The sequence below is a fragment of the Mus pahari genome, chromosome 18, assembly GCF_900095145.1.
Source record: "Mus pahari chromosome 18, PAHARI_EIJ_v1.1, whole genome shotgun sequence".
NCBI classification, from domain to species: Eukaryota; Metazoa; Chordata; class Mammalia; order Rodentia; family Muridae; genus Mus; species Mus pahari.
In genome coordinates, this window is record NC_034607.1 from 46,079,026 (window position 1) to 46,105,861 (window position 26,836).

The 26,836-nt window shown below is 42.4% G+C and overlaps 2 protein-coding genes across 4 annotated transcripts; both read left to right on the plus strand.

Moving 5' to 3' along the window:
* The first annotated feature begins 4,493 nt into the window (after nucleotides 1-4,493).
* Nucleotides 4,494-6,499, plus strand: LOC110336124 (tetratricopeptide repeat protein 39B-like). Its single transcript, XM_021218550.1, has one exon. It carries the CDS (start codon nucleotides 4,494-4,496, stop codon nucleotides 6,306-6,308), a length of 1,815 nt encoding a protein of 604 aa, XP_021074209.1. The 3' UTR covers nucleotides 6,309-6,499.
* Nucleotides 6,500-12,643: 6,144 nt separating this feature from the next.
* Gemin6 (gem nuclear organelle associated protein 6) lies at nucleotides 12,644-16,543 on the plus strand. Of its 3 annotated transcripts, none has more exons than XM_021218186.2 (3): nucleotides 12,644-12,861; nucleotides 13,818-13,961; nucleotides 15,783-16,543. In XM_021218186.2, the coding sequence occupies exons 2-3, from the start codon at nucleotides 13,837-13,839 to the stop codon at nucleotides 16,156-16,158; spliced, it is 501 nt and encodes a 166-aa protein (XP_021073845.1). In that variant the 5' UTR covers nucleotides 12,644-12,861; nucleotides 13,818-13,836; the 3' UTR covers nucleotides 16,159-16,543. The 3 variants fall into 3 exon arrangements, with proteins under 3 accessions (XP_021073845.1, XP_021073844.1, XP_029387272.1); XM_021218185.1 differs by having other exon boundaries at nucleotides 12,644-12,857; nucleotides 15,783-16,517; XM_029531412.1 differs by having other exon boundaries at nucleotides 12,664-12,747; nucleotides 15,783-16,465.
* The last annotated feature ends 10,293 nt before the right edge of the window (nucleotides 16,544-26,836 follow it).

Below are 26,836 nucleotides of genomic sequence, written 5' to 3' on the forward strand. Positions count from 1 at the left end.
AGAGAGAGAGAGAGAGAGAGAGAGGATTTTCCTCATCTGACTTAAAGGTGACAATAAGAACAAATCTAAAACAGAGAAGAAAGCAAGATGTAAAAGTGAGCTTTTGCTGGGAAAATCCCAGCACTTGGGAGGCAGAGACAGGCAGATATCTATGAGTTTGAGGCCAGTCTGGTTGGTATATGTAGTGAGTTCTAGGACAGCCAATGTCTACAACCCCTCAGGGGAAAAAAATCTCTAACAGTGACCTTTTAATGTGTATCTGTGTATGGCCTACTTACACATGTACATATTCCCTGCAGGTTGCTCTAAGTATCCATGCTCAGCTACATCCTTTCATAATCACAACCAACTGAGCTCCCAGAATGCTTTTAAGAATTCTGGAAAGGAAAGGTTTCTCGAATGTATAATTCTGTCATATTATAAAAAATGAACTTCTCATTGGCTTCATGCTACATACACTGCAAACAATCCTAAAGAGTGAAGGTAGAGTGATGCGATACGAAAGAGCTCTGAGGGCTTTGCCGCCTCCCGACACATAGGGCATGGAAGCGCATGCTTGTAATTCCAGCATGTAGCCCACTGAGTCAGGAGAGTCCTGGGTTTGAAGAGAGCCCCAGCTGCATGGAAGACTAGGTAGGGGTAGGGTGGGGGAGTAGGAATGTGATAGTAAAACCAGGAAGAAGGAAAACGAATGTAGATGATGGTTAGGAGTTTAAAACGCAGGGAATGCCAGGTTTTCTGAGGAACACCTTGTTATATTAAAAAATGTAAAAGTAAGGAATCTTGATGCCCGTAACAAATCATGTGCTTCCTTCTCCGAAGAATACAGATGAGCTGGGCTGGGGCTGATGGGTGTTCCAATGCAGAGACAGATGATTTTAGGCTTGGGATTCGACGATTTATTCTGCACCATTTCGGAGAGAGAGAACGGTGAAGCTAGGGATAGTCCAGGGGTGAATTGTGTGTAGTTTAAAACAGGACAATTCTTAGAACCTTTTCAAGTAAAACTTGTTAAAAATTATTTTACATAAGGCGGGCAGTGGTGGCACACGCCTTTAATCCCAGCACTTGGGAGGCAGAGGCAGGCAGATTTCTGAGTTCCTGGCCAGCCAGGTCTACAGAGTGAGATCCAGGACAGCCAGGGCTACACAGAGAAACCCTGTCTCAAAAAGACAAAAACAAACTAAAAAATTTATGTAATAACTTATGTTTACAAAATAGTTTAAGATGATGTGAACACTTCAAGGTTTCTCCACGAGAGATACTGATCCCTGTCTCAAAAAAAACAAAAACAAACTAAAAAATTTATGTAATAACTTATGTTTACAAAATTGTTTAAGATGATGTGAACACTTCAAGGTTTCTCCACGAGAGATACTGATCCTTATAAATAGGACTTACCGTAGAAACTTTGTTTGTAACTGGCTGTTGACCGTACTTAGAGAAACACTATTAAGACCATTGACTTTCTTTGATCTAGACCCTAGAAATGATTTGGTTGTGCTGTAAATTAATAAATAGCCAAGTGTGGCAGCATATGCTTATAATTCCAGTGTGTGTGAGGTAAAAGTAGAAGGACTGCTGCTAGTTTGAGACTAGCCTGTTATAGGCAGGAAGTTATAGAGCAGTCAGAGCTATGTATGGAAAGTCTGTCTTTAGAAGACATTTAAAAGGCTGGCAAGATGGCTCAGTAGATAATGGGATGTTGACCTCCCTGGAGATCTGAGTTTGATCTCTAATACTCACTTGGTAAGAGGAAGCCTACTTGTGCAAGTTTTTTTCTGACTTCCACATGAGGTGTGTGTGTTTGTGTGCGCGTGTGTGCATGCACACTGAGTATTTTTAAATTTTAAATGTATTTTAGTAAAAAATTATAATAATAAATGTCATTTTCTAAGGAAACTCCCAGCAATCAGGAGGCAAAGGCAAGCAGAGTTCTGAGTTTAAGGCCAGACTGGTCTACATTGAGAATTCCAGGCCAGCCAGGATTACGCAGTGATAGTAAGACCCTGTCTCAAAAGTTAAAAAAAAAAAAAAAAAGCAGGCCTGGCCTCATGGCCCACACCTATAATCCCAGATTTTGGGAGATAGAGGCAGAAGGTCAAGAATGCAAGGCCATCCATGACTACATAGTTTGAGATAGCCTGGGCTACATGAGACTCTGTCTTAAAGCAAAATGGAAGAATAAGAGACAGAGATTAAAAAAAATATCTGGGCCAGGTAGTGGTGGTGCATGCCTTTAATCCCAGCACTTGGGGGATAGCAGATCTCTGTGATTTTTGAGGCCAGTCTAGTCTACAGAGTAAGTTCAGGACAACTAGGGCTGCTCAGAGAAACTGTGTCTCAATCAAACACACACACACACACACACACACACACACACACACACACGGGAAATTTTGTGTCTATACTGAATATGTACAGACTTGCTCTATCCAATACAGTATAACTATTTACACAGTCTTTGTATTATAAGTAATCTAGAAGGCTGTGGTGGTGCACACTTTTAGTCCAGCACTCCAGAGGTAGACACAGGTGGATTTCTCTGAGTTCATAGCCAGCCTGGTCTACAGAGCAAGTTCCAGGACAGCCATAGGTATGCAGAGAGAGACACCTTGTCTTGAAAAAAAATAAATAAAATGAATAAAGTTAAAAAAAAAAACAATCGAGAAGTGATTTAAAGCCCTCTGGAGAATGTGCATAGCTGAATGCTATTTTATATAAGAGATTTGAGCATCCATACAGTTTAGTGATGTAGCACGAGACAGCGTTTTCTTCATGAATAAGGCTATAGGTTTAATCATCAGTCTCCCCAACCCCCAAAATATTTAAAAATGCCAAGAGCCTGAGCTCAGTAATAAATATTCATGAGGCTGTAGGTGTTATCCCTGACATCATAAATAAATAAGCAGAGAAAGTCCAGTTCTATAGGCAATGGTAATGCATGCCTACAAACCCAGCAGCTGGGAGGCAGAGGAAGGAAGAACATGGGAAGTCCTAGACCAGCCTGATGTACACAGCACCTTTCAGGTTACTTAGGACTATATTTCAAGACCCTGTCCCAAAAAAGCAAAACAAGAGCTGGAGAGATGGCTCAGTGGTTTGTTAAAATGCTGCTGCACAGGATGAAGGGCTGGAGTTCAGATTCCAGAGCTCCCACTAAAGCAGGTCAGCCGAATTGGCAACCTGCAATCCCAGGGGTTGGGTGCAGAGAGACAGGGGATCCCTGGGGTGAGCTGACTCTATTACCAGTGTCAGGGAACTCAGTTCCAGCAAGAGACTCTGCCTCAGTAATTAGAAATAGACAGCAGTTGTGGAGAATGAGAGTTTATGGCATTCAATTTGAAATTAGCTTCCTAAAGGCGAGAGAACGACAAACATTGTCTTTAGGCAGAGTCTGTTGGTGCCTCTGAGTAACCTCGAGAGAGCCACTCTCCTTAATTTTATCCTTACTTCCACTTTCGCTTTTGTTTGTTTGTTTGTTTGTTTGTTTTGCTGCTTTTGCAAATTGGGAGAAATAACCCAGGGCCTTGTGCACATTAGATGAGCGCTCCATCCCTGCGATACACTTTTAGTACTACCACTGCTATTCCACTTCAAGACTGACTTCTCTCTCAGTGCACCACATGGCTTTCCTATGCACAACAGAGTCTTCCAGGGATGTTTGTGATTAACATGGTTTTCTTTTATAGTTATAAAAGTTATAAAACCAAATATTTCCCTAAAATAATACCTCTGAGATGGTCCTCATCAACATTTTTAAAAAATGTAACATTTCTCTTTTTCTTTTTGCCCTCTTTATTAAAAGTCGCATTTCTTTGCTGTGCGTGGGGGTCAGGGATAGGTGCTTCTTTGTGAGTCAAGGGCAGCCTGAGTTAATGAATGAGTTTCAGGACAGCCAGAGCTAAGTGGAAAGACCTTGTCTCAACACCCCCCACAACATACAAACAAACAAAGAATTCGTTTCAGTGACAGTGTAGGCACAGTACTCAGAATAATTTGGAGAGATTTTTCATCCCCGTAATCTTTGTTCTTTGGCCTGAACAGTACACACTTTCCTGAGTTTGAACTAGAGAACTTTATATGTATCCTTTCTAACCAGATCCTTGCCTCCTAGTGAGAGTTTGTGCACCCACCACAAAACACAGAGTCGTGAGCTTATGCAATTTGTTCAGTGACCAACTGGGTACAGAAGAACCCTACTGATTTCAAAGGGTTTACTTCTTAGTGCTTAGATTTCCTTAGCACACTCTAGATGAACTTTTCAGAAATTCATCTTCTGGGTACATAAAATCTCCTCTCCTTGTCTGACATAGATCATAGAGAATCCCCTAATGCTGCATCTCACAGCTAGTCTTGCATTTGCCTCCATTTTAACAGCAACACTGCAGACTGAGCTTTGTGTGGAAGAAGAGACCCTGGTCAGGAGTGCAGCAGCTACTCACATTGCAACTCCACCTCAGACATTCCCACCTCTAATCGAGGAAGCAAACATGTCACGGTTCCAAAGACATGAGGACAATGACGAGTACCTGTTAAGTACCTTTAGTCTGAGTGAAGTCGAGAATGATAGAATGGTGAGAGTAACTAGATCCCTCAATCTAAGAGACAGTGAAACAGAGGACAAGTTCGAGGATGCCCATGAAATTATCCCTGTGGCAACAACAATGAGCCTTTTATCATCCTTGGAAGAATGCACAACTGGATTGTATTTGTTTCTAAATAACAGATTCTCAGACGCCATCAACCTTATTCACCCATGGTCAAAAAACAGTTCATACCACGCCCTGATATACAGTATGTTTATGGTTGTCAAGGCCATCCTCACCTTTGAGCCACAGGATATCCAGATCGGAATGAACGCTGCAAAGGAAGCTTTGAAAACCTGCAACAATTTCCGGAAAAAGCCCAGGATAATGACTTTATCTCGCCTAATGAGCAGGCAGGGAATAAAGTCTATCAAAGAGGAGGAATTACATGCAGAAGTCTGCTATGCTGAGTGTCTAGTCTTGAAGTCTGCTATAACATTTATACAGGATGACAGTTTGCTGAATTTCCTCAAAAGCGGTGTCAATGTTGGGTCAAGCTATCAAATATACAAAGACTGCCAACAGGTCTTAGAACTTATGCCTGAGAACCAAAGTAAAACCCACAGACACCTGATTGGAGGGATAAAATTTGGAGTTGGTGTATTCAATCTGATGTTTTCACTTGTACCACCAAAATCACTTAAACTTCTCAATATGGTTGGCTATTCTGGGGATAGAGAAGTGGGCCTGGCTTTGCTTCATGACAGTGCATCTGAACCACATATAAATAACATCTTAAGTGTGTTCACTCTTCTCTTTTACTACAATTATGTGCGTGTAGTTGTTGGTGTTGAAAAGGCTTCTACAGCTGCCACAGAGAGTCTCTTCATGATCTACCTGGAGAAATTCCCCAACTGTGTTGTACTCAAATTTTTTCGTGCACGTTTTAACATGCTAAATGGGAATTTTGAAAGTGCAAAGTTAAAGTTACAAGAGTGCATTATTACTCAGAATGAATGGAAGCAGGTTCATCACCTCTGTTACTGGGAGCTCATGTGGTGCCATATTTTCTTGCAGAATTGGAAGCAGGCATACAACTATGCCAACCTATTGTTTCAGCATAGCAGATGGTCTAAGGCCATCTATATATACAGCAAGGCTATCATACTGGCCTTGCTTCCTCCTGACTGTGTGGACTCGGAAAACGAGAGCCTAAGCTCTTACTTCTTACGCGTGGATAGCCTGAGAATCAAACTTTTAGGCTCTTCTGTGCCCATAGAAAAGTTTATTGCTGAGAAAAGTCAGCGCTATGGTACTACGACAGGCTGGTTTACAGCACAACCCCTTCTGGAGTTCATCTACGCCTGGAGTGGCTTCCGAGTCATGAGCAAGAAAATCGAGCTTATTTCAAGTTGGCTATTGATAATTGACAAAGGGAAAGAGCTTTTAAGTGAAAACCCAGATGAGGAGTATGGCATAGATGACATGAGCTTGTTAAACCTGCTGAAAGGCCTGTGCCTGAAGCACTTGGGCAAGCATCTGAAGGCTGAGCACTACTTTATCCGTGTCATCAGGAAGGAGAAAATGTTAAAGTACGACCACTATTTGGTGCCGTATAGCTACTATGAACTGGGAATGCTACACTATCTAAAAGGAGACTATGCCAGTGCAATGAAAAACCTCGACAACATAAAGAACTATAAAGATTATTCCATGGAAGCCCGGCTACAGTTTAGGGCTCATATTGCCCTTGAACAAATAGCTAAATTAGACAAGTGATTCTTAACCCAGTGTGCTTCTGTGTAGTGTGAGTGGACTATCTACAACCAGTCAAGTAACTAGTGGGTAGAGAAGTAACTCCTCTGCGAAAAGCAAAGCTCCAAGTGGCAGCTGCTAAGAACCTGCTAACTAAGAAAGGGACACACCGTCCCTTTGCTCTCTCCTCCTCCTCCCCATAAAGTTCAATGTCAGACTGAGAAACGGAGTGACGCACATTCTTGAAAAAAGGAAAGGCAAATGCTATAACTGCAAACACACTCATGAAGGGATTGTGTTCACAGTCTTTACACTTCCAAAGGGTTAGCCTTCCACTAGATACCGAATATGTTTTGCACATAACACAGTGAATGCTTAACTGGTAAAGAAATGACCTCGGTCATTACTGTTTCAAAAATAATGGCACACTGAGTACTATAAACTCTGAAAGGGTTTCCCTTACAATCACTTTCATTGGCTTTTATAGCAAAGACGATCCCCTATGTGATAAGGAATATCGTTTACACTTTTACATGAGGAGTCCTAGGAAGCTCTAGTGTGAATTTCTAATTTGCCAGAGAATAGAAAGAAATCTCCATCCACATATAAACCCTATGATGATAATTGGGGGAAATGAAGATGACTGGGGAAATGGCTTAGCAAATAAAGCATTTGCCACATAAGCATGGAGACCGGAGTTTGGCTCCCCAGAACCCAGGTAAATTCTTCTGGGTAGGTGTGGCAGCCCGGCTTGGTTTTTTTTTTTTTTTTTTTTTTTTTTTTTTTAAGATTTACTTATTTATTTTATGTATATGAATACACTGTAACTGTCTTCAGACACACTGGAAGAGGGCATCAGATCCCATTACATATGGTTGTGAGCCACCATGTGGTTGCTGGGAATGGAACTCAGGACCTCTGGTAGAGCAGTCAGTGCTCTTAACTGCTAAGCCATCTCTCCAGCCCCGGCAGCCCCACTTGTAAGAGGTGGGAGGAGATGGGGGTCCCAAGAACAAGCTAGTTAGTTAGATGAACACTGTCTGAGAGCTCTAGGTTCAGCTGAGAGATGCTGACTTAAGGTGAGGAACAATCAAAAACTTCTAATATCAACCTGAGGCCTTCACATGCACAGGCATACAGATACACTTCTATACATGTGTGTCCACACTCATGAGAAGAAGCAAACACAACTATGTATGCCCCTGGGTTGTGTCATGTGTCCCCCAGACCTCACCCCAATCTCTTGGTGCTGTGATTAAAGTATATACTACTCCAAGCTTATACAATGCTAGGATCAAACCTAGCATTGTATAATAAATGCTGAGCAAGTACTCTACCAACTGGGCTACACCTCCAGCTCAAACACAGATGTTTTCTTATGCAAATAAAAAGTAGTCAGGTGAGGCGGTGCAGTGCTTTAATAAGTATTCTGAAGACTAATGCAGGAAGATCTTGAGTTCTAGGCTAGCCTGGGCTACATAGTGAGAGCCTATCTCAAAAGACAGTAACAATTTTAAAAAGATTTTAATTTAGTCAGCCAGGCATGGTGGCATACACCTAATCCCAGCACTTGGGAGGCAGAGGCAGGTGGATATCTAAATTTGAGGCCAGCCTTGTCTACTGACTGAATTCTAGGATGGCCAGGGCTACACAGAGAAACCCTATTTAGGAGGGAAAAAGAGGAAAAAAAATTAATATAACCTGAACACCTAATATTCACCATATGGAGATGGTTGTTAAGTACATGGTTGCCAATAAAACAAAACACAGTCCCTGCTCACTTCTAGAGGGCTTCTAGGGTTAATGATGTCTTAAGTTATGAAATTTTAGAGCTGAAATGGTTTTGGGTTATCTTTTTTTTTAAAGATTTATTAATTTTATGTATATGAGTACACTATTGGTGACACACCAGATCCATTACAGATGGTTATGAGCCAACATATGGTTGCTGGAAATCAAACTCAGGACCTCTGGAAGAGCAGTCAGTGCTCTTAGCTGCTGAGCCATCTCTCCAGCAAATCTAATCACACATTTTTATTTCTAGATGAGGCGAGTGAAATCCAGTTAATGGAACTGTATGCATCCACACTTGTGTGACCACACACAAGCAAATACACACACACACAACACACACAAATGAAAATTCAAAAATCTGTTTTTAACCATGTATGGTAGTAGGTTTCTGTAATCTTAGTATTTAGAAAATGGAGTAAGGAAGATCAAGAGTTCAAGACCAGCCTCAGCTTCACAGCAAGTTCAAGACTAGCTTAGGCTAAATAAGACACATCCCTATAGAAAATAATTCTAGCTTTTAGCAGAAAGCATAGCAACAAAACTATAGCAATATTTTTTCTGTGTGTTTACTATGTGTGGGGGTGTAGGTTTGTGTGGAACACGTGTAGAGGTCAGGGAGTCAATGTCAGGTATTTTCCTCAATCATTTCTGTAGTATGATCTATTTTGTGTGCCTGGACCTTTTTTTTTTTTTTTTTTTTTTTAAAAAAAGATTTATTTATCTATTATATGTAAGTACACTGTAGCTGTCCTCAGACACTCCAGAAGAGGGCATCAGATTTTTGTTATGGATGGTTGTGAGCCACCATGTGGTTGTCTGGGATTTGAACTCAGGACCTTTGGAAAAGCAGTCAGTGCTCTTAACCGCTGAGCCATCTCACCAGCCTGTGCCTGGACCTTTAAAGGACCCTATGCCTTTCAGTGTCAGTTGCCTCTTGGAATTCTAGGAACAGGAGAGGATATAAAAAGCCAGCAGAGGTTGAGAGCAGGCAGTGGGATTTGGGAGTAGCAGGGAGTAGGGTCCAGGATACAGAAGAGTAGGGTCAGAGAGTAGAAGAGAAGACAGTTGGAGACAGTTGAGCTAGGAGAAGCTGAGCCGAGCCAGAGAAGGTACTGTTAGGAGACAGGAGAACCCATGAAGAACCCACACAAAGTAGCTAAAAAAGAAAAAAACAGACTAAAAGCCATGCCTTTGTCTGTCTGTCTGTCTGTCTGTCTGTCTGTGTCTCTGTCTCTGTCTCTCTGTGTGCGGGTGTGTGTATTATATGCATTTGTGCACATGTGCTGGCCTGGCAGGCACTTGAAGCAGACAGAGGTTGACATTAAAGGAGGTTTGCACTGAAAGTGTAAGAACTTGAGTTAATATACCCAGCACTGACATCAGAAGCCAGGCGAGCCCCTGTAGTCTGGTGAGACTGTTTAGTGGTTGAAAGAACTTGCCACATTATTCCTGATAAACTAAGTTGGAAGATATTATTATTGTTGTTGTTATTACAAATTTTATTATGGACAGGGTTCCACCATGTAGCTCTGGCTGTCCTGGAACTCAATACTGTAGACCAAGCTGGTTTTGAACTCATTGAGATCCACTTGCCTCTCTGCCTTCTAAGTTCTGAGATTAAAGACCTGTGCGCCCATGCCCAGTGGCCACTTTACTTTTTGAGTCAGACCTTCTCTCAGAACTTGGAACTTGATGCCTTGGCAAAAATGACAGGCTAGCAGGCCTGGGATCTGGCAGTCACAACCCCAAACCCTGAGGTTACAGATTCATGCTGTCATGTCAGCTATGTGGGTGAACTCAGGATCTCATGCGTCCACAGCACGAACTTTACACTCTGAACCTTTTCACAAGTATTGCATGTAATAATACAAAAGCAACCTCAGCTATCATTGGTGACACTAGTAATGCAGTCTCCCTGCCCCTACGGTCCCCACACTGCATCTGCCCAACTTAGTTTGCTTGCCGAGGAACCCGCTTAGATCTTCCCATCCATCTGCCCCCTGTGACTAGCTGTCACAAATCCCCGAAACCCAGCAAAAACAAAGCTTGTAATTTATCAGTCAGATTCATATCAGTAAATTCTCAACCCACAAAACGCCCACACAATGAACTCGGAGCCAATTGATATTGATACAAGCTGCCCATCTAGATTGTACAGGTTGTCCTATATCCTATATCCTTCTAAGATATTCATAGCTACCTGTGGCTATTTAAAGCCTTATGGGTCTGGTTCTTCCTCTTCCATCTTCTCTGTCCTTCTGTCCTCTGTCTCTGAAACTCTCAGCCCCACCTTCCTTTTCCACTGCCCAATCACAGGCTCTAGCCTTACCTTGTGCCTGCCCTCACCTGCATATAGACAGCAATTCACACACAGGCCCTCTAGTTTGGTTTTGTTTGTCTTGCTTTCTGAGACAGGATCTTACTCTGTAGCCTTGGCTGGCCTGGAACTCACTGTACAGACAGGGCTGGCCTCTGTTTCCATACTGCTGAGATTAAAGGTGTGCACCACCACATCCAACCTAAAACACACGTGTGTGTGTGTGTGTGTGTGTGTGTGTGTGTGTGTGTGTGTGTGTGTTTTGCTTGCATGTATGTCTGAGCACCATATAAGCACCACTATGGTGGCTGGTGCCCCTGCTGGCCAAATGAGTGTGTCATCTCCTGGGAGTTAGACATTTTTGTTTTGTTTTTTATTTAAAATTTTTTTTTAATGAGTGTGTTATCTCCTAGGAATTAGACATTTTTGTTTTTTGTTTTTGTTTTTTAATTTAATTTATTTATTTATTTATTTATTTATTTTTGAGACAGGGTTTCTCTGTGTAGCCGTGGCTGTCTTGGAACTCACTCTGTAGACCAGGCTGGCCTCGAACTCAGAAATCTGCCTGCCTCTGCCTCCCGAGTGCTGGGATTAAAGGCATGTGCCACCACGCTTGGCTTGTTAGACATTTTTGTAAGCAGCCATGTGGGAATCCTGGCTCTCTAAAGAACAGCCAATGCTCCAAGCCACTGAACCATCTCTCCAGCCCCTTAATGTATTCTTTTTCTATATTTGTTTTCTGTTCCCTTCTGTGTGTGTGTAGGACAATTTCAGGTGTCATTTTCAGGAAACCCACCCACCTTCTTTGAGACAGTGTCTCTTTGGTTCAGAATTTTACAATCAGACTAGTGAGGTCCTTCTTCCACTTCCAAGCCATGAAACTGCAAATGAACCATACTGGGCTTTTAAAAAATGGAGCTATTCCTAGCACTCATCAATATAATCTTGATGACTACTAAGCATATACATAAAGAAGAGACATTTCAATTGACTGGTACTAATTGAGTGAATAGAAAAGCTAGAATAGTTTAAATATCTTGTATCTAGTTGCAACACAAAGCAACTGTTTGGTTTTTTTGTTGTTGTTGTTTTTGTTTTTGTTTTTTGTTTTGTAACAGGGCTGGCCTAGAACTCACTATGTAGACTAATTGATCTCAAAATCCCTGCCTACCTCTGCTTTCCACATGCTTGGATTAAAGTCCTGTGCACTACATGTGGTCCAAATGCAACTTAAATTTCTGATAATTTGGACAGGGTAGGGACATGTCCTTGTTTCAAAAGAGGAAGAAAACATAAGGCCAAACAGGTTTGCAGTAAAGAATGAAACTTAAAATGCAACTGAACAGTTGTCACAAATCAGTTGTAGCTTTTTTATTCTGTAGTTTTAAAGGTTAAACATTTTCTCCCACACTCTTAATAACTTGGAATTTACATTAGCTCTTGTAGCTTTATAGAGGCTTTTAACTAGTAAAGTCTAACTTAATCCATGAAAGCTCATTAACATAAGCAGTCAGTCATTCAGTGAATGAAGGTTTTGGGAAGGATTATTTGATATGGAATTCCAAGTAGTAATAAAAAAAAAAAAACAAAACCCGATTCATATTTAATGTTTCTGCTGCTTGGCTTGACAATCTTATAGCTCAGTTTTTGTTCATCGCCCTTGGTGTTTTTTTTGTTTGTTTGTTTGTTTATTTTGTTTTTTTTCTTTCCAGTATAGGCAGAATCTTAGCACTTACTGCCTTGCACCACTTTTCAGTATCACACTCTCTCGAAGATTCTGCAGTATGTCAGAGCCCAGTCAGCTACGTGCCCAGAAATCTGAAGCAGAAGCAACGGCTGTATCCCTTTCCACCAAAGGGGTTTATAATGAGTGATGGTACTCAACATAATCCAGTGCTGATCTTCCCAGCTTCAGCACTGCGCTTGAGATTTACCGAGAACACGTCCCCAAAGGTGCACGCATTTTAACCGGCCCCAAAACGAGCTAAACAAGAATTCATGCCATTCACCTCGGCTTCTAGAGCCTTAAGATTTACCCAGAGAGCTTTGTGTTTAATTCAGGGCAAAAGCGCATTTTCATACCCCGCTTAAAAAGCTTTGAGGGCATAGTACGAACATGTTTCTTGAGACGTTCACGGTGACCAGAAGAACTCAAGTTCCCTTGGACACAACCTGCAGTGCAAGAACGGAGGCAAAGGACTACAGGGCGGAGGATTCTGGGGGAAGGAAATGACGTCAGGAGCAAAGCATGCTGGGCTCAGGCGGGCCGACTCAAGCGGGCCCCGTGGCGTGAGCGGAGTAGAAATGTAGCCCGGTCCATGCGGCGTTTCCCTGGATTGTGCAGAACTCTGGGTACGGCGGCCTCAAGACAGGACCTGGTCTTCGAGCTCTAGAGCTTCGTTGACGGGTCCTCAGCGCTCTGCGAGAAAATTGGCGCAAACCCCGTGGAGAATCTAGAAAGAGTAGGTGGGAATCCGAGAACTCCGCATCAGTTATGTCTGTAAGGGGTTTAGAGCGAAATCCTTTTACCTAAGGAAAGCGGAACGGAAGAGGCTTTTGTTTGTTTGTTTGTTTGTTTTAAAGATTTATTTATTGTATATGAGCACACCACTGCTTTCTTCAGACACCCCAGAAGAGGACATCGGATCCCATTAGAGATAGTTTTGCGCTACCATGTAGTTGCTGGGAATTGAACTCGGTACCTCCCGCTCGGTGCTCTTAACCGCTGAGCCATCTCTCCAGCCCTGAAGAGTTTGAGTATTATCTATGGACCAAGTTCAAAGCCAGGTTGAAAGCGGTATCCGGAATTGGGAGCAGAGGGTGGGACTAGACATGCCACAGGAGTTTTTCAGAATTGTACCTGCGGCCATTCGCTATTACCATCAGTCTGAATTATAAATACCCCCTCCCAGATATACTATATATAAAATATTCTCAAGAATTCTCCAAACATCGTATCAGTTTCTCATACCCCAGATGGGCTTTTTGCTTGTTCTTCGACCTGGGACGGCACGCTATGTTACCAGGCTGGTCTCAGCACTACTAGTAGGTAGGACTGTAAGTGTGAGTTAACACTGGCTCTGTGTATCAGTGTTTACTTGCATTAAGAAACTCGTTAGTGGGCTGGAGAGATGGCCCAGTGGTTAAGAGCGCCGACTGCTCTTCTGAAGGTCGTGAATTCAAATCCCAGCAACCACATGGTAATGAGATCTGATGCCCTCTTCTGGGACGTCTGAAGTCAGCTACAGTGTACTTACATATAATAAATAAATAAATCTTTAAAAAAAAAAAAAAGAAAGAAAGAAAGAAACTCGTTAGTTTCAGGCAGATTACAGACTGCTTCCAGAATGGCGATCAGGGCTTAAGACATTTGCTTGCGTGGAATATGCATAGTGATTAACCCAAATTGATAATGGTTCTAGATCTAGCCAGCTGGTAACCATGAGCGAATGGATGAAGAAAACCCCTGTAGAATGGGAAGATTACGTTTATAAAGAAGTGAGAGTGATAGCCTGTGAGAAGGAGTATAAAGGATGGCTTCTAACCATAGACCCAGTCTCTGCCAAGTGAGTATGCAACTTACCTTTGTGAAATGACAGTCTTATGTACTGGCGCCGGACATCCAAGATGAGAAGGCAGACCAATCAAAGACTGGTCGTTCACACATAATAATTGCTTTTGAGCCTGACTGCTGTTTTAACTATGGGATGCTGTAGCAAACTAGACATAGTTATAGGAATAGGAAAGAGACATTCTCCCCTCTTCTAATTCTCCTTCCAGAGGGTCTCATGTAGCCCAGGCTGGCCTTATTTTGCTATATAGTTGAAGATGACATTAAACTTCTGATTTATCTACTTCTACTTCCTGAATGCTAGGACACCACACCCAACTTTATTTATTTATTTATTTTAAATAAGTCTCATGTAACTCAGACTGGCCTCAAATTCATTATGTAGCTGAGGATAAACACGAATCCCTTATCCTCCTCTCTCCACCATATCCATATGGTGGGCCACCATATCCAATTGTGAGAACTTGTCTCAAAAAGTAAAAAAAAAAAGGACTGAAGATATAGATGTCAAGGAGAAAAATGCCCATACTGTTTATTGGAAAATTTTATACTTTATTGAAGTACTAAGTATTTTTTTTTTAAGTTTTATTATTGTGTTTATATGAGTACACTTTTGTTCTCTTCAGATATACCAGAAGAAGGCATCAGATCCCATTACAGACAGTTGTGAGCCACCATGTGGTTGCTGGGAATGGAACTCAGGACTTCTGGAAGAGCAGTCAGTGCTCTTAACTGCTGAGCCATCTCTCTAGGCCTAGTACTAAATATTTATAATCTTACTAAATTTTTGTAGAACTGTAGAGGATTATATAATACCCTCTCTCTCAATCTCTGCATTTAGCATGAAATGGCCTCAGACTTAATGATCCTCCTACTTTAACCTCGTGGGCACTGTGATGACAGGCTGAAGCTAATATGATTGAAGCTAATATGATTTTGATGTCAAAAGTTGAGGACAGGATTTAAAAAAGAAAGCTATTAAACTAATTCCATTTATGATTACAAACACTCAAATCTTCAATAAAATACATAGACTCCTACAAACAGACTTTGTTTTATTTCTTTTTCTTTTTTTTTTTTCTTTTCTTTTCTTTTCTTTTTTGGTTTTTCGAGACAGGGTTTGTTCGTGTAGTCTTGGCTGTTCTGGAACTCGCTCTGTAGATCAGGCTGACCGGCCAGACTTTGTTTTCAAAATCTAAAAAAGAATTTCACTTCTGTGCTACTCTTTTTAAAAGTCTAATAATTCTGGGTGTATTTAAGAGAAAGTTCCACACCACCAAAAATTGCGACATTGTACAAAACACCTCACTAGCACTTACCAGAACTCACAAGAGTGTAAGAAGTAGGATCTTGGTTGGATCCTAGAACAGACAAAAGGCTGTCAGTGGGAAACTCATAAAGCTAAATACCATCTGCGACTTAGTTAACGCAAACTCTTAGTTTTGACAAAAATACCATCAGTGTGCAATGTTAACTTTAGGGGAAGCTTTGTGATGGGTAGGTACTGTAATGACTATAACATTTCTATTAGAAATATCCACATTTAAGGAGTAGGGGCTAAGCTTTTAATCCCAGCACGCCGGTGGCAGAGGCAGAGGCAGGACTATCTCAGTCCTTTGGGACTATCCTGGTCTACGTGTGGAGTTTCAAGCCAGGCAGAGCTACATTTGGTGATAAGACTAACCTTCCCCAGGGATAGCTGTTCCCTCTTGTTGAAGGGCCCGAGTTGTTAGTGATGCTCTTATTTCATTGCTTTTTCCTAGTTCTTAAGGTTTTTCTCTTACCAATCTGCTCTGAAATTCCTTTGTCTTCAAAGCATTGTCCTCGTAAACTTCCTTGAAGATGGCAGGTTGTCTGTAACGGGAATCATGGGCCACTCTGTGCAGACTGTGGAAACCATAAGTGAAGGGGACCACAGAGTAAGAGAGAAGCTGATGCATTTGTTTACATCTGGAGACTGTAAAGGATACAGCCCCGAGGATCTGGAAGAGAAGAGGACCAGCCTAAAGAAATGGCTGGAGAAGAACCACATCCCCGTCACTGAACAGGGGGATGCACAAAGGACTCTCTGTGTGGCTGGGGTTCTGACTATAGACCCACCATATACTCCAGAAAATTGCAGCAGCTCCAATGAGATCATTCTGTCCCGAATTCAGGATCTTATTCAAGGACATCTTTCAGCTTCCCAGTGAGAGGCCAAGCACTGTGAACATGCTGACTTGAGCGTTTGGTTTTGTATTCAGTTCTTCGAATGTAAGTTGATTGTATTACAAGACATCAGGAGCACATGAGGGTTAGAGGTGCGTGTGCGTATTTTACGGTTTTGTTCAGGTCAGATCAGGTGAGTGGATGATGAGTGCTGGGTTCCTTGGGAATTGAAGATACAAGAGCAGTACCCCCTGCACTGAAAAAACACAGGCAAGTCAGATTAGAAAGGAGCTCTTCATGTGTGTGATTTAAGATAAATGCCCTTTTTGTGAGACAAGAATGCATTTTGAATAGGTGTAACAATGAAATAAATTTGCAAATTTCACTATAAGATATTAAAGTAGAAATCAGTCTCAGGTTCCTTTGACTAATCATCTTTTTTTTTTTTTTTTTTTTTTCGAGGCAGGGTTTCTCTGTGTAGCCGTGGCTGTCCTGGAACTCACTTTGTAGACCAGGCTGGCTTCGAACTCAGAAATCTGCCTGCCTCTGCCTCCCAAATGCTGAGCTTAAAGGCATGCACCACCACTGCCCGGCTCATATCTCTATTCTTAAAATATTGGTCTTTTCCTGGGTGGTGGCGGTGCATTCCTTTATTCCCAGCATTTGGGAAGTAGAGGCAGGCAAATCTCTGAGTTTAAAGCCAGCATTGTCTATAGAGCAAGTTCCAGAACAGCCAAGGCAACAAATAGAAACCCTGTCTTGAGAAAAACAAAACAAAAAAAGTTGGTCTTTGAGGTTGGCTCAACAACAGTTTTTCAACTTGAGTAAACTGGTTTGGCTATGGCTTATGCCCCTGTCAGTCCTTGTGACGGGAACTTCTAACTTTAAGAGATGACATGTAGGGCTGGAGAGATGGCTTAGCAGTTAGGAGCACTGGCTGTTCTTCCAAAGGACTGATGTTCAATTCCCAGCACCCACATGATAGCTCAAACTGTCTGTAACTTCAGTTCCAGGACACTGACATGCTCATACAGACATGCATGCAAGCAAAACACCAATGCACACAAAATAAAAATAAATCATTAAAAAGAGAGAGGTGGGGAGAGATGAGACATAATGGAAAATCTTTAGGTCATTGAAAGTATGCACTAAGGAAGGGCCGTAAGGGGTTCAATTGCTGTGAAGAGACACCATGACCATGGCAACTCTTACAAAGGAAGACATTTAGTTGGGGCTGGCTTACAGTTTTCAGAGGTTTAGTCCATTACTGTCATGTCGGGAAACATGACAGTGTGTAACAGACCTGATGCTAGAAAAGGAGCTCAGAGTTCTACATCTTGATCTACAGGCAGCAAAGGGAGACTGTTTACCACACTGAGCTAACTTGAACATAGGAGACCTCAAAGCCTGACCCCAAGGGGACATATTTCCTTGACAAAGTCACACCTACTAATTATGCCACTCTTTATGGACTTTCAACCACATAAGTCTATGGGAACCGTTTCTATTTAAACCGCCACAGGAAGGATGTGGAACCTGGTCTCTGACTTCCTGCTTGATGATGTAAGCTCTTTACCATGATGTGTTTTGGGGAAAGAAAAAGCTCTTTTGTGAACATGCTCCAGCCCTGACCAAAATGTAGCTGACATCATGGTACTGTCCTCTACATCCAGCATTGAGCTAAGTTTCTCTTCATAAATAGCCTGTTTCATTTTAGTGACTCAAAGCTGACTAATAAGTATATTATTAAAGTTGGAGGTATTAGCTGTTGGTAATTTTTTTTTTTTTTTTTTTGAGACAAGATTTTACTATGTAGTTTAGGCTATCCTGTAATTCCCTATGTAGTTCAGGCTGGTCTCAACTCACCAGATCCATCTGCCTCTGCTTCCTGAGTGCTGGGATTTAAAGAGATACACACCAAGCCCTCCTTTTGCTTGAGGAGGAGGAGAGATTTATGTTCTCTCTATATGTGTGTATTGTCTGTGTGAATGTATACCCTGTGTGCACATGCCAACAGTGAATGTCGGATTCACTTGCGCTGGGCTTGCCTGTGGTTGAGAGCCGCCCACTTTTGATGCTGGAACCAGAATTAGAGTCCTCTGCAAAAGCAGTACTCTTATCCACTGTGGGTCACTACACTTGGTTTTTTTGTTTGTTTGTTTGTTTTTTTAAGTTTTTAATTTATTTTAAGTGTGTGAGTACACTGTAGCTGTACAGATGGTTGTGAACCTTCATGTGGTTGTTGGGGATTGAATTTTTAGGACCTCTACTAGCTCCTGTCGGCCCTGCTCACTCAGTCCCTGCTTGCTGCAGCCTAAAGATTTAATTTTTTTTATACATAAGTACTGTAGCTGACTTCAGATGGTGGTTGTGAGCCACCATGTGGTTGCTGGGATTTGAACTCAGGACCTTCGGGAGAGCAGTCAGTGCTCTTAACCCCAGCACCCTGATTCTAAAAGTAAAATTCAATGTCCAAGAATCTTCAGAAATATAATAGAGGAAGCAGGATACAAAATAGCTGACATGCGATAAGCCATATAGGAAATTAACCACAAGCTCTCTCGGGTTTGGCCTTGGCTCAGGGTCAGATCCTGGGCCATTAGTGTTGGTAGATAGATTTGCTCTCAAAGTAGTCTGTTGGAGACATGCCGTTTCTTGGCAACTGAACCCTTTGACTGTTTAAACAATTTGCCCACAAATAAAACTTGAGTGCTGGAGAGGGGAAATGATCCTCTGCCATGGCTGGCTGCTTAGGGAGTTTCCCTGTCACCGCCTCACCTAAGATGCTCCCAGAGAGGTTAGCTCACCTCTTCCTGATCCTCCCTCAGGGCCTGCCGCTGGAGCTCCAGATCCTGCAGAGGCAGCCTTTCCCAAAGCTGGCTCTGTCGCCTGCTGCTTCTGGGTGACAGCCAAGGCTGTCTTTGAACATGGCATCAGGAATACTTTTGAAATAACAAAAGACGTGGGCTGGAGGGATGGCTCAGTGGTAAGAGCACATGACTGCTCTTCCAGACGACCCGAGATTGACTTCCAACATCTACATCATTTGGCACACAGCCAAGTATAACTAATTCCTGGACACTAGCCTGTGTGGGCACCTGCTACACAGGCACACTTCTACTAAATATATATATATTTACAATAAAATATATATATATATATATATTTACAATAAAAACAAATCTTTAAGATTTTGGGGGTATTGATTCAGCTTTTTAAATATTTAAAAATCTTCTTGGGCCGGGCAGTGGTGGCACATGCCTTTAATCCCAGCACTTGGGAGGCAGAGGCAGGCAGATTTCTGAGTTCAAGGCCAGCCTGGTCTACAGAGTGAGTTCCAGGTCAGCCAGGGCTACACAGAGAAACCCTGTCTCGAAAAACCAAAAAACCAAAAAACCAAAAAAAAAAAAAAAAAAAAGGTTAAAAAGAAAATTTATTTTGATAGACGGGGTCTTACTATATAACTCTTGCAGGCTGGCCTCCAACTCAGAGATCAGCTTGCCTCTGTCTCCCAAGTGCTGGGATTAAAGGCCAGCCTTTGAGATTTTTAGCAATTGTCACAGAGGCAAAGTTTGTCGTAATTTTTCCCCTATATAGTGTTTATCTGATTTCCTAAACATCTCTTGTTTTTTAGAGACATTGTACCTGAAATAGATTTATTTTTTCCCCAAGTCTTTTAAATTACTGGGGTTGATGAGGTGGCTCAGCAAGTAAGGGGGCATGTTACCAAGCTTGATGACCTGAATCCCACAGCGTGGCAGCAAGAGAACTGTCTTCTGCAAGCACCCCCTGCCCCTAGTACATACATGTAAAAATAAAATTACTAACCAGAACTTAAAAGCCTTCACAGTCAACTGTTAATTTCAAGAGTATTGATAGAAATGTATGGCCCTTTGAAAGAGACTGTGGGATGCTGGTGTGTGCTAAGGGTCACTATTTAATTCATGTTTGTAGAAGGAGGGATGGTTAAACTTCCAATGTGTCTGCTCCATTGTACATTCTCTCCTAGGAGTGGGAAGGCCTGAAAGTTCACCATGTCCTTCCTAGCATTTTGGTTTGTTGTTTTGTTGTTGTTGTTGGTTTTTGGTTTTGTTTTGTTTTGTTTTGTTTTTAGAGCCAGTTTCTCTGTGTAGCCCTGGCTGACCTTGAGCTCATTCTGTAGACCAGGCTGCTTTGAACTCCGAGATCCGCCTGCCTCTGCCTCCCGAGTGCTGGGATTGAGGGTGTGCCCTGCCATCAGCAGTTGTTAATGTGCCTACGTGTGGGAGTCAGGGGACTGCAGTGCTTTGTAGTTTCCTGCATACAAGTCTTACATTGCTCATTTATTTATTTTAGTTTTTGAGATAGGGCCTTTCTATATTTCCCAGGCAGGCCTGGGACTTGCAATATAGTCCAGCCTGATTTCAGACTTGCAACAATTCTCCTGCCTCAGCTCCCAAGTACTATCACTCCATTAAATGAGTGCACCTTATTTATGATGGAGAGAGGCTTGAGGATCAAACCAAGGCCTCTTGCATGCCAGCCAAGCACTGTGCTCTGTCCATAGGCTGAGAGTGGAAAAGCAGAATTACGAAACCTGATGCCTTTAGTTTCTTTCCTTTCTTCTTTCTTTTTTTTTTTCCTTTTTCCTTTCTTTTTTTNTTTTTTTTTTTTTTCGGTTTTTTGGTTTTTCGAGACAGGGTTTCTCTGTGTAGCCCTGGCTGTCCTGGAACTCACTTTGTAGACCTGGCTGGCTTTGAACTCAAAAATCCACCTGCCTCTGCCTCCCGAGTGCTGGGATTAAAGGCGTGTGCTACCACAGCCCAGCTGCTTCTTCTTCTTCTTCTTTTTAATTGGTTATTTACTTACATTTCAAATTTTATCCCCAGTTTCCTTCCTTTTAGTTTCAATAAATAGGTATTCAGATTTTTGCACTACCAAGACACTCTGTATGTGGGTAAATTATGTTCCGGATCCATTGTATCCGAGAGAGCTTCATATCTGTTCTGTGCCCTTGTTTATTTTTGTGCTCTGAAGGTCTAGCATGTTAACTGATCTTCAGCACCTGACTAAATAGGTTGTTTAAATGAATTTCAAAACACTCATGGGAGGCATTTCTGCAGCCCACTGTGGGTTTCAGGATACTGCTGTGGTAGACTTTGGCCTGCTTCAGTCAGTCTCTTCTTAGCCATGCTCACTGGAGGAAAAGGCAGTGTAAAGATTATGTAGAAATAATGGGGGCAGCTGCAGTTTAGGTACATTGCTGAGTAGGTGAATTTCGTACAGGAGGCCAGAGAAGCATCTGATTGCCAGGTGCTTGCTTCTGGGTCTAATCAGCTAGTGTCCTTATTGTGTGGGGCGGTTCCTTAGTGCTCATCATGTCGCAGCCTCCTGGTGTATTTTGGTGCCTGTCTTCTAAAGAGCATGCCACGCTTTGCTATTCTTCCTGGCAGTCTTAGAGACAACCCCTGAAACCAGTGGGTTTCCAGCAAACTTGGGGAGAGAAGAGTTACTGAGCCTAGAAATTAAAGTTCTCGTTTCGGTTTTACATAGCAGCCAAAGTCTACTAGATTGGATTTTGTTCAGTTAGCATGGAGATAAGATAAGGGTGTGTGTGTGTGTGTGTGTGTGTGTGTGTGTGTGTGTGTTTTACACATCATAATATGGCCCTAAGGATGATAACTTGACTCTTGGCAGTGATAGTTTCAGCAATCACACACAAATCATGCCTTTACATTTTTAAAATATATGATTTTAAAAAAAGATCAGAACTGAGAGATGACATTTTTAAATTGTTCTCCATCCACACGTTTGTATATATCACTTCTTGGTCTTTACACTTCTGCATTAGCAGCTTACTCGATAGCACATGCTTAGTACATCTATTTGTGCACATACCTGCCTGTGTGTGTGTGTGTGTCAGAGGACAACATGTACAAGTTGCAGTTGGTCTTCTCCCTCTATTGTGTGGGTCTAGGGATTCAGCTCAAGTCAGCTTCGGCAGCTTTGGCAATTTCCCTTACCCAGAGAGCAGTCTGTCAGCACCACGGCATATGTTTCTAAGAGCTGCTCTCGCCTGGTGGTGTACCCCTTTAATCCCAGCACTTGGGAGGCAGAGGGAGGCGGATTTCTGAGTTCAAGGCCAGCCTGGTCTACAGAGTGAGTTCCAGGACAGCCAGGGCTACACAGAGAAACCCTGTCTGGAACCCCCCCCCCCAAAAAAAAAAAAAAGAGTTGCTCTGGTGGAGGTTTCGTGTTAGTATTCTAAAATGTTTATATCTTTAGATATGTCTATTGGCACAATTTTTATTTGAATAATAAGCTATCATACTTTATAAACAACGGTTCCTTATTTCATTTTGGCAATACTAATATTTTGGACTGGATTTTTTTTTGGTCTATAACTTTTGGGAATCAGTTCCCTCTTTACAATCTAGGTGCTGAAAATTAAACTCAGGTCTGCAGGCATGGCTCACCAGCCGAGTCATCTTGCTAGCCTCCAAAATGTAGTTTTATTTACAAAATGGTATGTTTTAAAACTTGATCTCAACTGGTGGTAATTTTGTCCCCTAGTTGGTTGTCATGACTGAAAGAAAGAGCTATTAGCATCTAATAGGTCACTCACTGCTCAGTATCCTACGAGGCATGGAATATCCCAGTAAAATGTGTCAGTCATGACCCCGCCCACTCCAGCTCAGGTGCAAGTGAGTCTTTTGGACTGCTTCAAAGAAGGAGGAAGACATGCATGGATAATCCGTGATACACATTTACTCAACATGGAAGAAGATGAACCACTTCCATCATTTCAGTAAAGCCAAGGAAAGAGATAGCAGTAAGAGCATTTCCCGTATTTTTTCTTGCCTTTTTGTTGTTGTAAAACTATCACTGATTGCAGAGCTAAGGATGATCTTGAACTCCTGATCTTCCTGCTTTTATCTGCCAAGGCTGGGCTTACAGGACTCTGCTAACATGCCTGACTTAAGGAACAAAGCAGAAACAAACCCACATGGTTTGCAGTGTTCCTTAATGAAACATTTGTTTTATACTACTATGCCATATTTATCAATATTTTTGTAGTATTTAAACATCACTTTAAGCCATGTTCTTCATCTCTCATTGTAGTTAAAGATTGAGCAGGTGGCTTCTTCTCCCCTCCCCTCCCCTCCCCTCCCCTCCTGTCCCCTCTCCTCTGCTCATCTCTTCTCCTTTCTTTTTTTTTTTTTTAAAATGATTCATTGTTTATTTTATGTATGTGAGTACATTCTGTGTGTCTCTTCAGACACCAGAAGAAGGCATCAGATCCCATTACAGATGGTTGTGAGCCACCATGCAGTTGCTGGGGATTGAACTCAGGACCTCTGGAAGAGCAGCCAGCTCTTAATCACTGAGTGATCTCTCCAGCCGCTCCCTCCCTTTCCCCCCTAGCAAAGAGTTCCACTTTCTGGTGACAAAGTATCCAAATATATGGTATAGCCTCACTATAGAATGGTCCCCATAAGCTCATAAGTGTGAATGTTTATAGTCTCCAGGGAGTGAAACGACTTGGAAAGGCTTGGGAGGGAGGGAGGTGTGAGCTTGTTGGAAGAGGTGTGTCGCTAAGGGTGGGCTTTGAGGTTTCAGAAGCCCAAGCCAGGCCCAGTGTGTCTCTCTCTTCCTGCTGCCTTCAGATCCAGATGTAGAACACTCAGCTACTTCTGCAGCACTGTGTCTGCCTGTATGCTGCCACTCCACCCGCCATGATGATAATGAGCTAAACCTTTGAAACCAAGCACACCCCAATTAAATGCTTTCTTTTATAAGGGTAAGAGTTGCCATGGTCATGGTATCTCTTCACAGCAATAGAACCATAGCTGAGATGAGTCATTGTTATCAAACCACTACAAGTACAGTGCCAGATATCTTACTGGGATGATGGTTTAGAAATGGCAAGAAGTTCTGCCATCTAGTGACTCATCATCCACACTTCAGTGTTACATTTAAAATACATTTAAAAGGGGGTTGGAGAAATGGCTCTGGAGGTAAAGTGCTTGCCATTTGAGCACGGGGACCTTCAAGCATGGGGACCTGGGTTTGAATCCCCAGCACCCACATAAAAAGTCAAGCTTGTGCATTTGTCACCTCAGCGCTGAATGGGGAGGGGATGGCTAGGTAGATCTGAGCTTGACGACAAGCCAGTTTAGAAAAACGTGAGTTCCATGTTCCGTGTGAGAACCTGTCTTCAGAAATAGGGCAGAGAGCAATACAAAGTCCTGATGTTGACTTCTGCCCCCGATACCTGCCTCCCACCAAGGTCCATACCTGCCTGGGCCACATAGTGAGGGTATACTGGCTAGTTTTGTGTCAACTTGACACAGCTGGAGTTATCACAGAGAAAGGAGCTTCAGTTGAGGAAATGCCTCCATGAGATCCAGCTGTAAGACATTTTCTCAATTAGTGATCAAGAGGGGCGGTCCCCTTGTGGGTGGTGCCATCTCTGGGCTGGTAGTCTTGGATTCTATAAGAGAGCAGGCTGAGCAAGCCAGGGGAGGCAAGCCAGTAAAGAACATCCCTCCATGGCTTCTGCATCAGCTCCTGCTTTCTGACCTGCTTGAGTTCCAGTCCTGACTTCCTTTGGTGATCAACAGCAGTATGGAAGTGTAAGCTGAATAAACCCTTTCCTCCCCAACTTGCTTCTTGGTCATGATGTTTGTGCAGGAATAGAAACCCTGACTAAGACAGAGGGCATGTCTTAAAAAACGAAACAAAGCGAGGGCCGGGGATGCATTGAAGTGGTAGAGTCCTTGCCTAGCATGGGCAAGGACCTGGGTTCAGATCTAGACCTGCAAAAGAAACAAAACCCAACTTCCCCAACCCAGAGGTGGGAGGAGACCAAAAGATAGGGAAGAAGTCTGCCACCCTGGAACAGTCTGAAACGATTATTGTGACTAGAACATTTTCTCGTCTGTTTCCATCTGGGCATTCTGCCCTCTGAGCATCGACACAGGCTCATGATCAAGATGCTAGCACTAGAGTCTGAGGTCTCTCCTACGAGTGGAGTGGAGGAGGTGTGAGATCTAACTTCTGAAAGCAATAGCCACTTTTGTATTTTAATCATTGGCTAAATTTTGTAAGCAGTTTCTGCCTTGAATGTGCAGAGAAACATGCTCCAGGATTTATAATTAATTTCAGCATGATTTAAGAGGGAAAAGCAGCATCTACCAGGGGGGTTCAAATAATGGCAGTGTGATAGAGCTATTATTTATGGGTGACATAAGACGCCTCCAGAGGGTCCCCTTTAGATTTAGCAATTAAAAGAATATATCACAGCAGAGTCCCCATAGATCCAGTCTGAGGAACATTTGAAAATCATACCCTTGATCCTTGATCCCAGTGCCCTCCCTCCTCCTCCTCTGTGTGCATGCGTGTGCGTGTGTGGTTGTGTGCACGTGCCTGCTAGAAATAGACCTTGAGTGTCTTCTTTGGTTGCTCGTCACCTTAACAAATTTTACATTTATTTATTTACTGTTTAGCATGTGTATACCACAGCTTGCGTGTGGAAGTTGGAGGTCAGGTGCTTCCACTTGGAGCCTGGAGATGAAACTCAGGTCATCAGGCATGGTAACAAGTGCCTTTACGCACATCTTGCTAGCCTCCCCTTATTTTTTGAGACAGTCTTTCATTGAACCTTTAGCTCACCAGTTTGGCTAAGCTGGCTTGCCAGCAAGTTCCAGGGGTCTACCAGCAGCCCTTAACACCCAGCACTGGGATGGACACAGGCTGGCATGCCAATGTGCCTGGTTTTACGCGGTGCTAGGGAGCTGAGCTCAGGCACTCACACAGCAAGAACTTTACTGACAGCCTCCTCCCCAGCCCCTCCACAATGTATGGTTTTGTGTTTTAATTTTACAAAGTACTTTCCAAAATCTTATTTTATGACATTTTAGGAACATGTTTAAAAGGAGCTGACATTTACCATATGACTCAGATCTACGTGCTGTACTTAGACACATTATTCAAATTAAACCACTCAGTTATAGAACGAAAGGATAGAGGTTAAAATGTGTTATTGTCAGGGAGCAAATTATAATAAACAGATAAGGAACTCAAGGAGTAAAACAAATTCAGTTTCTTTAGTGTGGGACTTGTTCCCTCCATTCTGATACTTCTCAATAAAAACAAAACAAAACACCTAAATAGGGCTGGAGAGACGGCTCAGCAGTTGAGAGCACCAGCTGCTCTTCCAGAGGTCCTGAGTTCAATTCCCGGCAACCACATGGTGGCTCACAACCATCTGTAATGGGATCTGATGCCCTCTTCTGGGGTGTGTGAGACAGTGACAGTGTACTCATGTACATAAAATAAATGAATCTTTGAAAAATTCTAATTAATATGCATTCTATATAGCATGTATGTATGGAACTCAAGAAGCATTGTCATGTGATGACTCCATCTGTCAGAATGGTAAGCTGTTCTTGTTTACTAAGACTATTTCAGACCGGGTACAGTGTGTTCCTGCAAACCAATTATGGAGTAAGTACTTTCTCTAGCTAGATTGCAGGAAAACATATTTAAAAGGGCCATTTATTAATCTCTCCCTAAACTTACATTAAGTGTTGGTCATTTAGCTTAGAAATCCAATTTTACTTCAAAATACAATACTACATTCTGATTTTTTTTTTTTTTTTTTTTTTTTTGGTTTTTTTGAGACAGGGTTTCTCTGTGTAGCCCTGGCTGTCCTGGAACTCACTTTGTAGACCAGGCTGG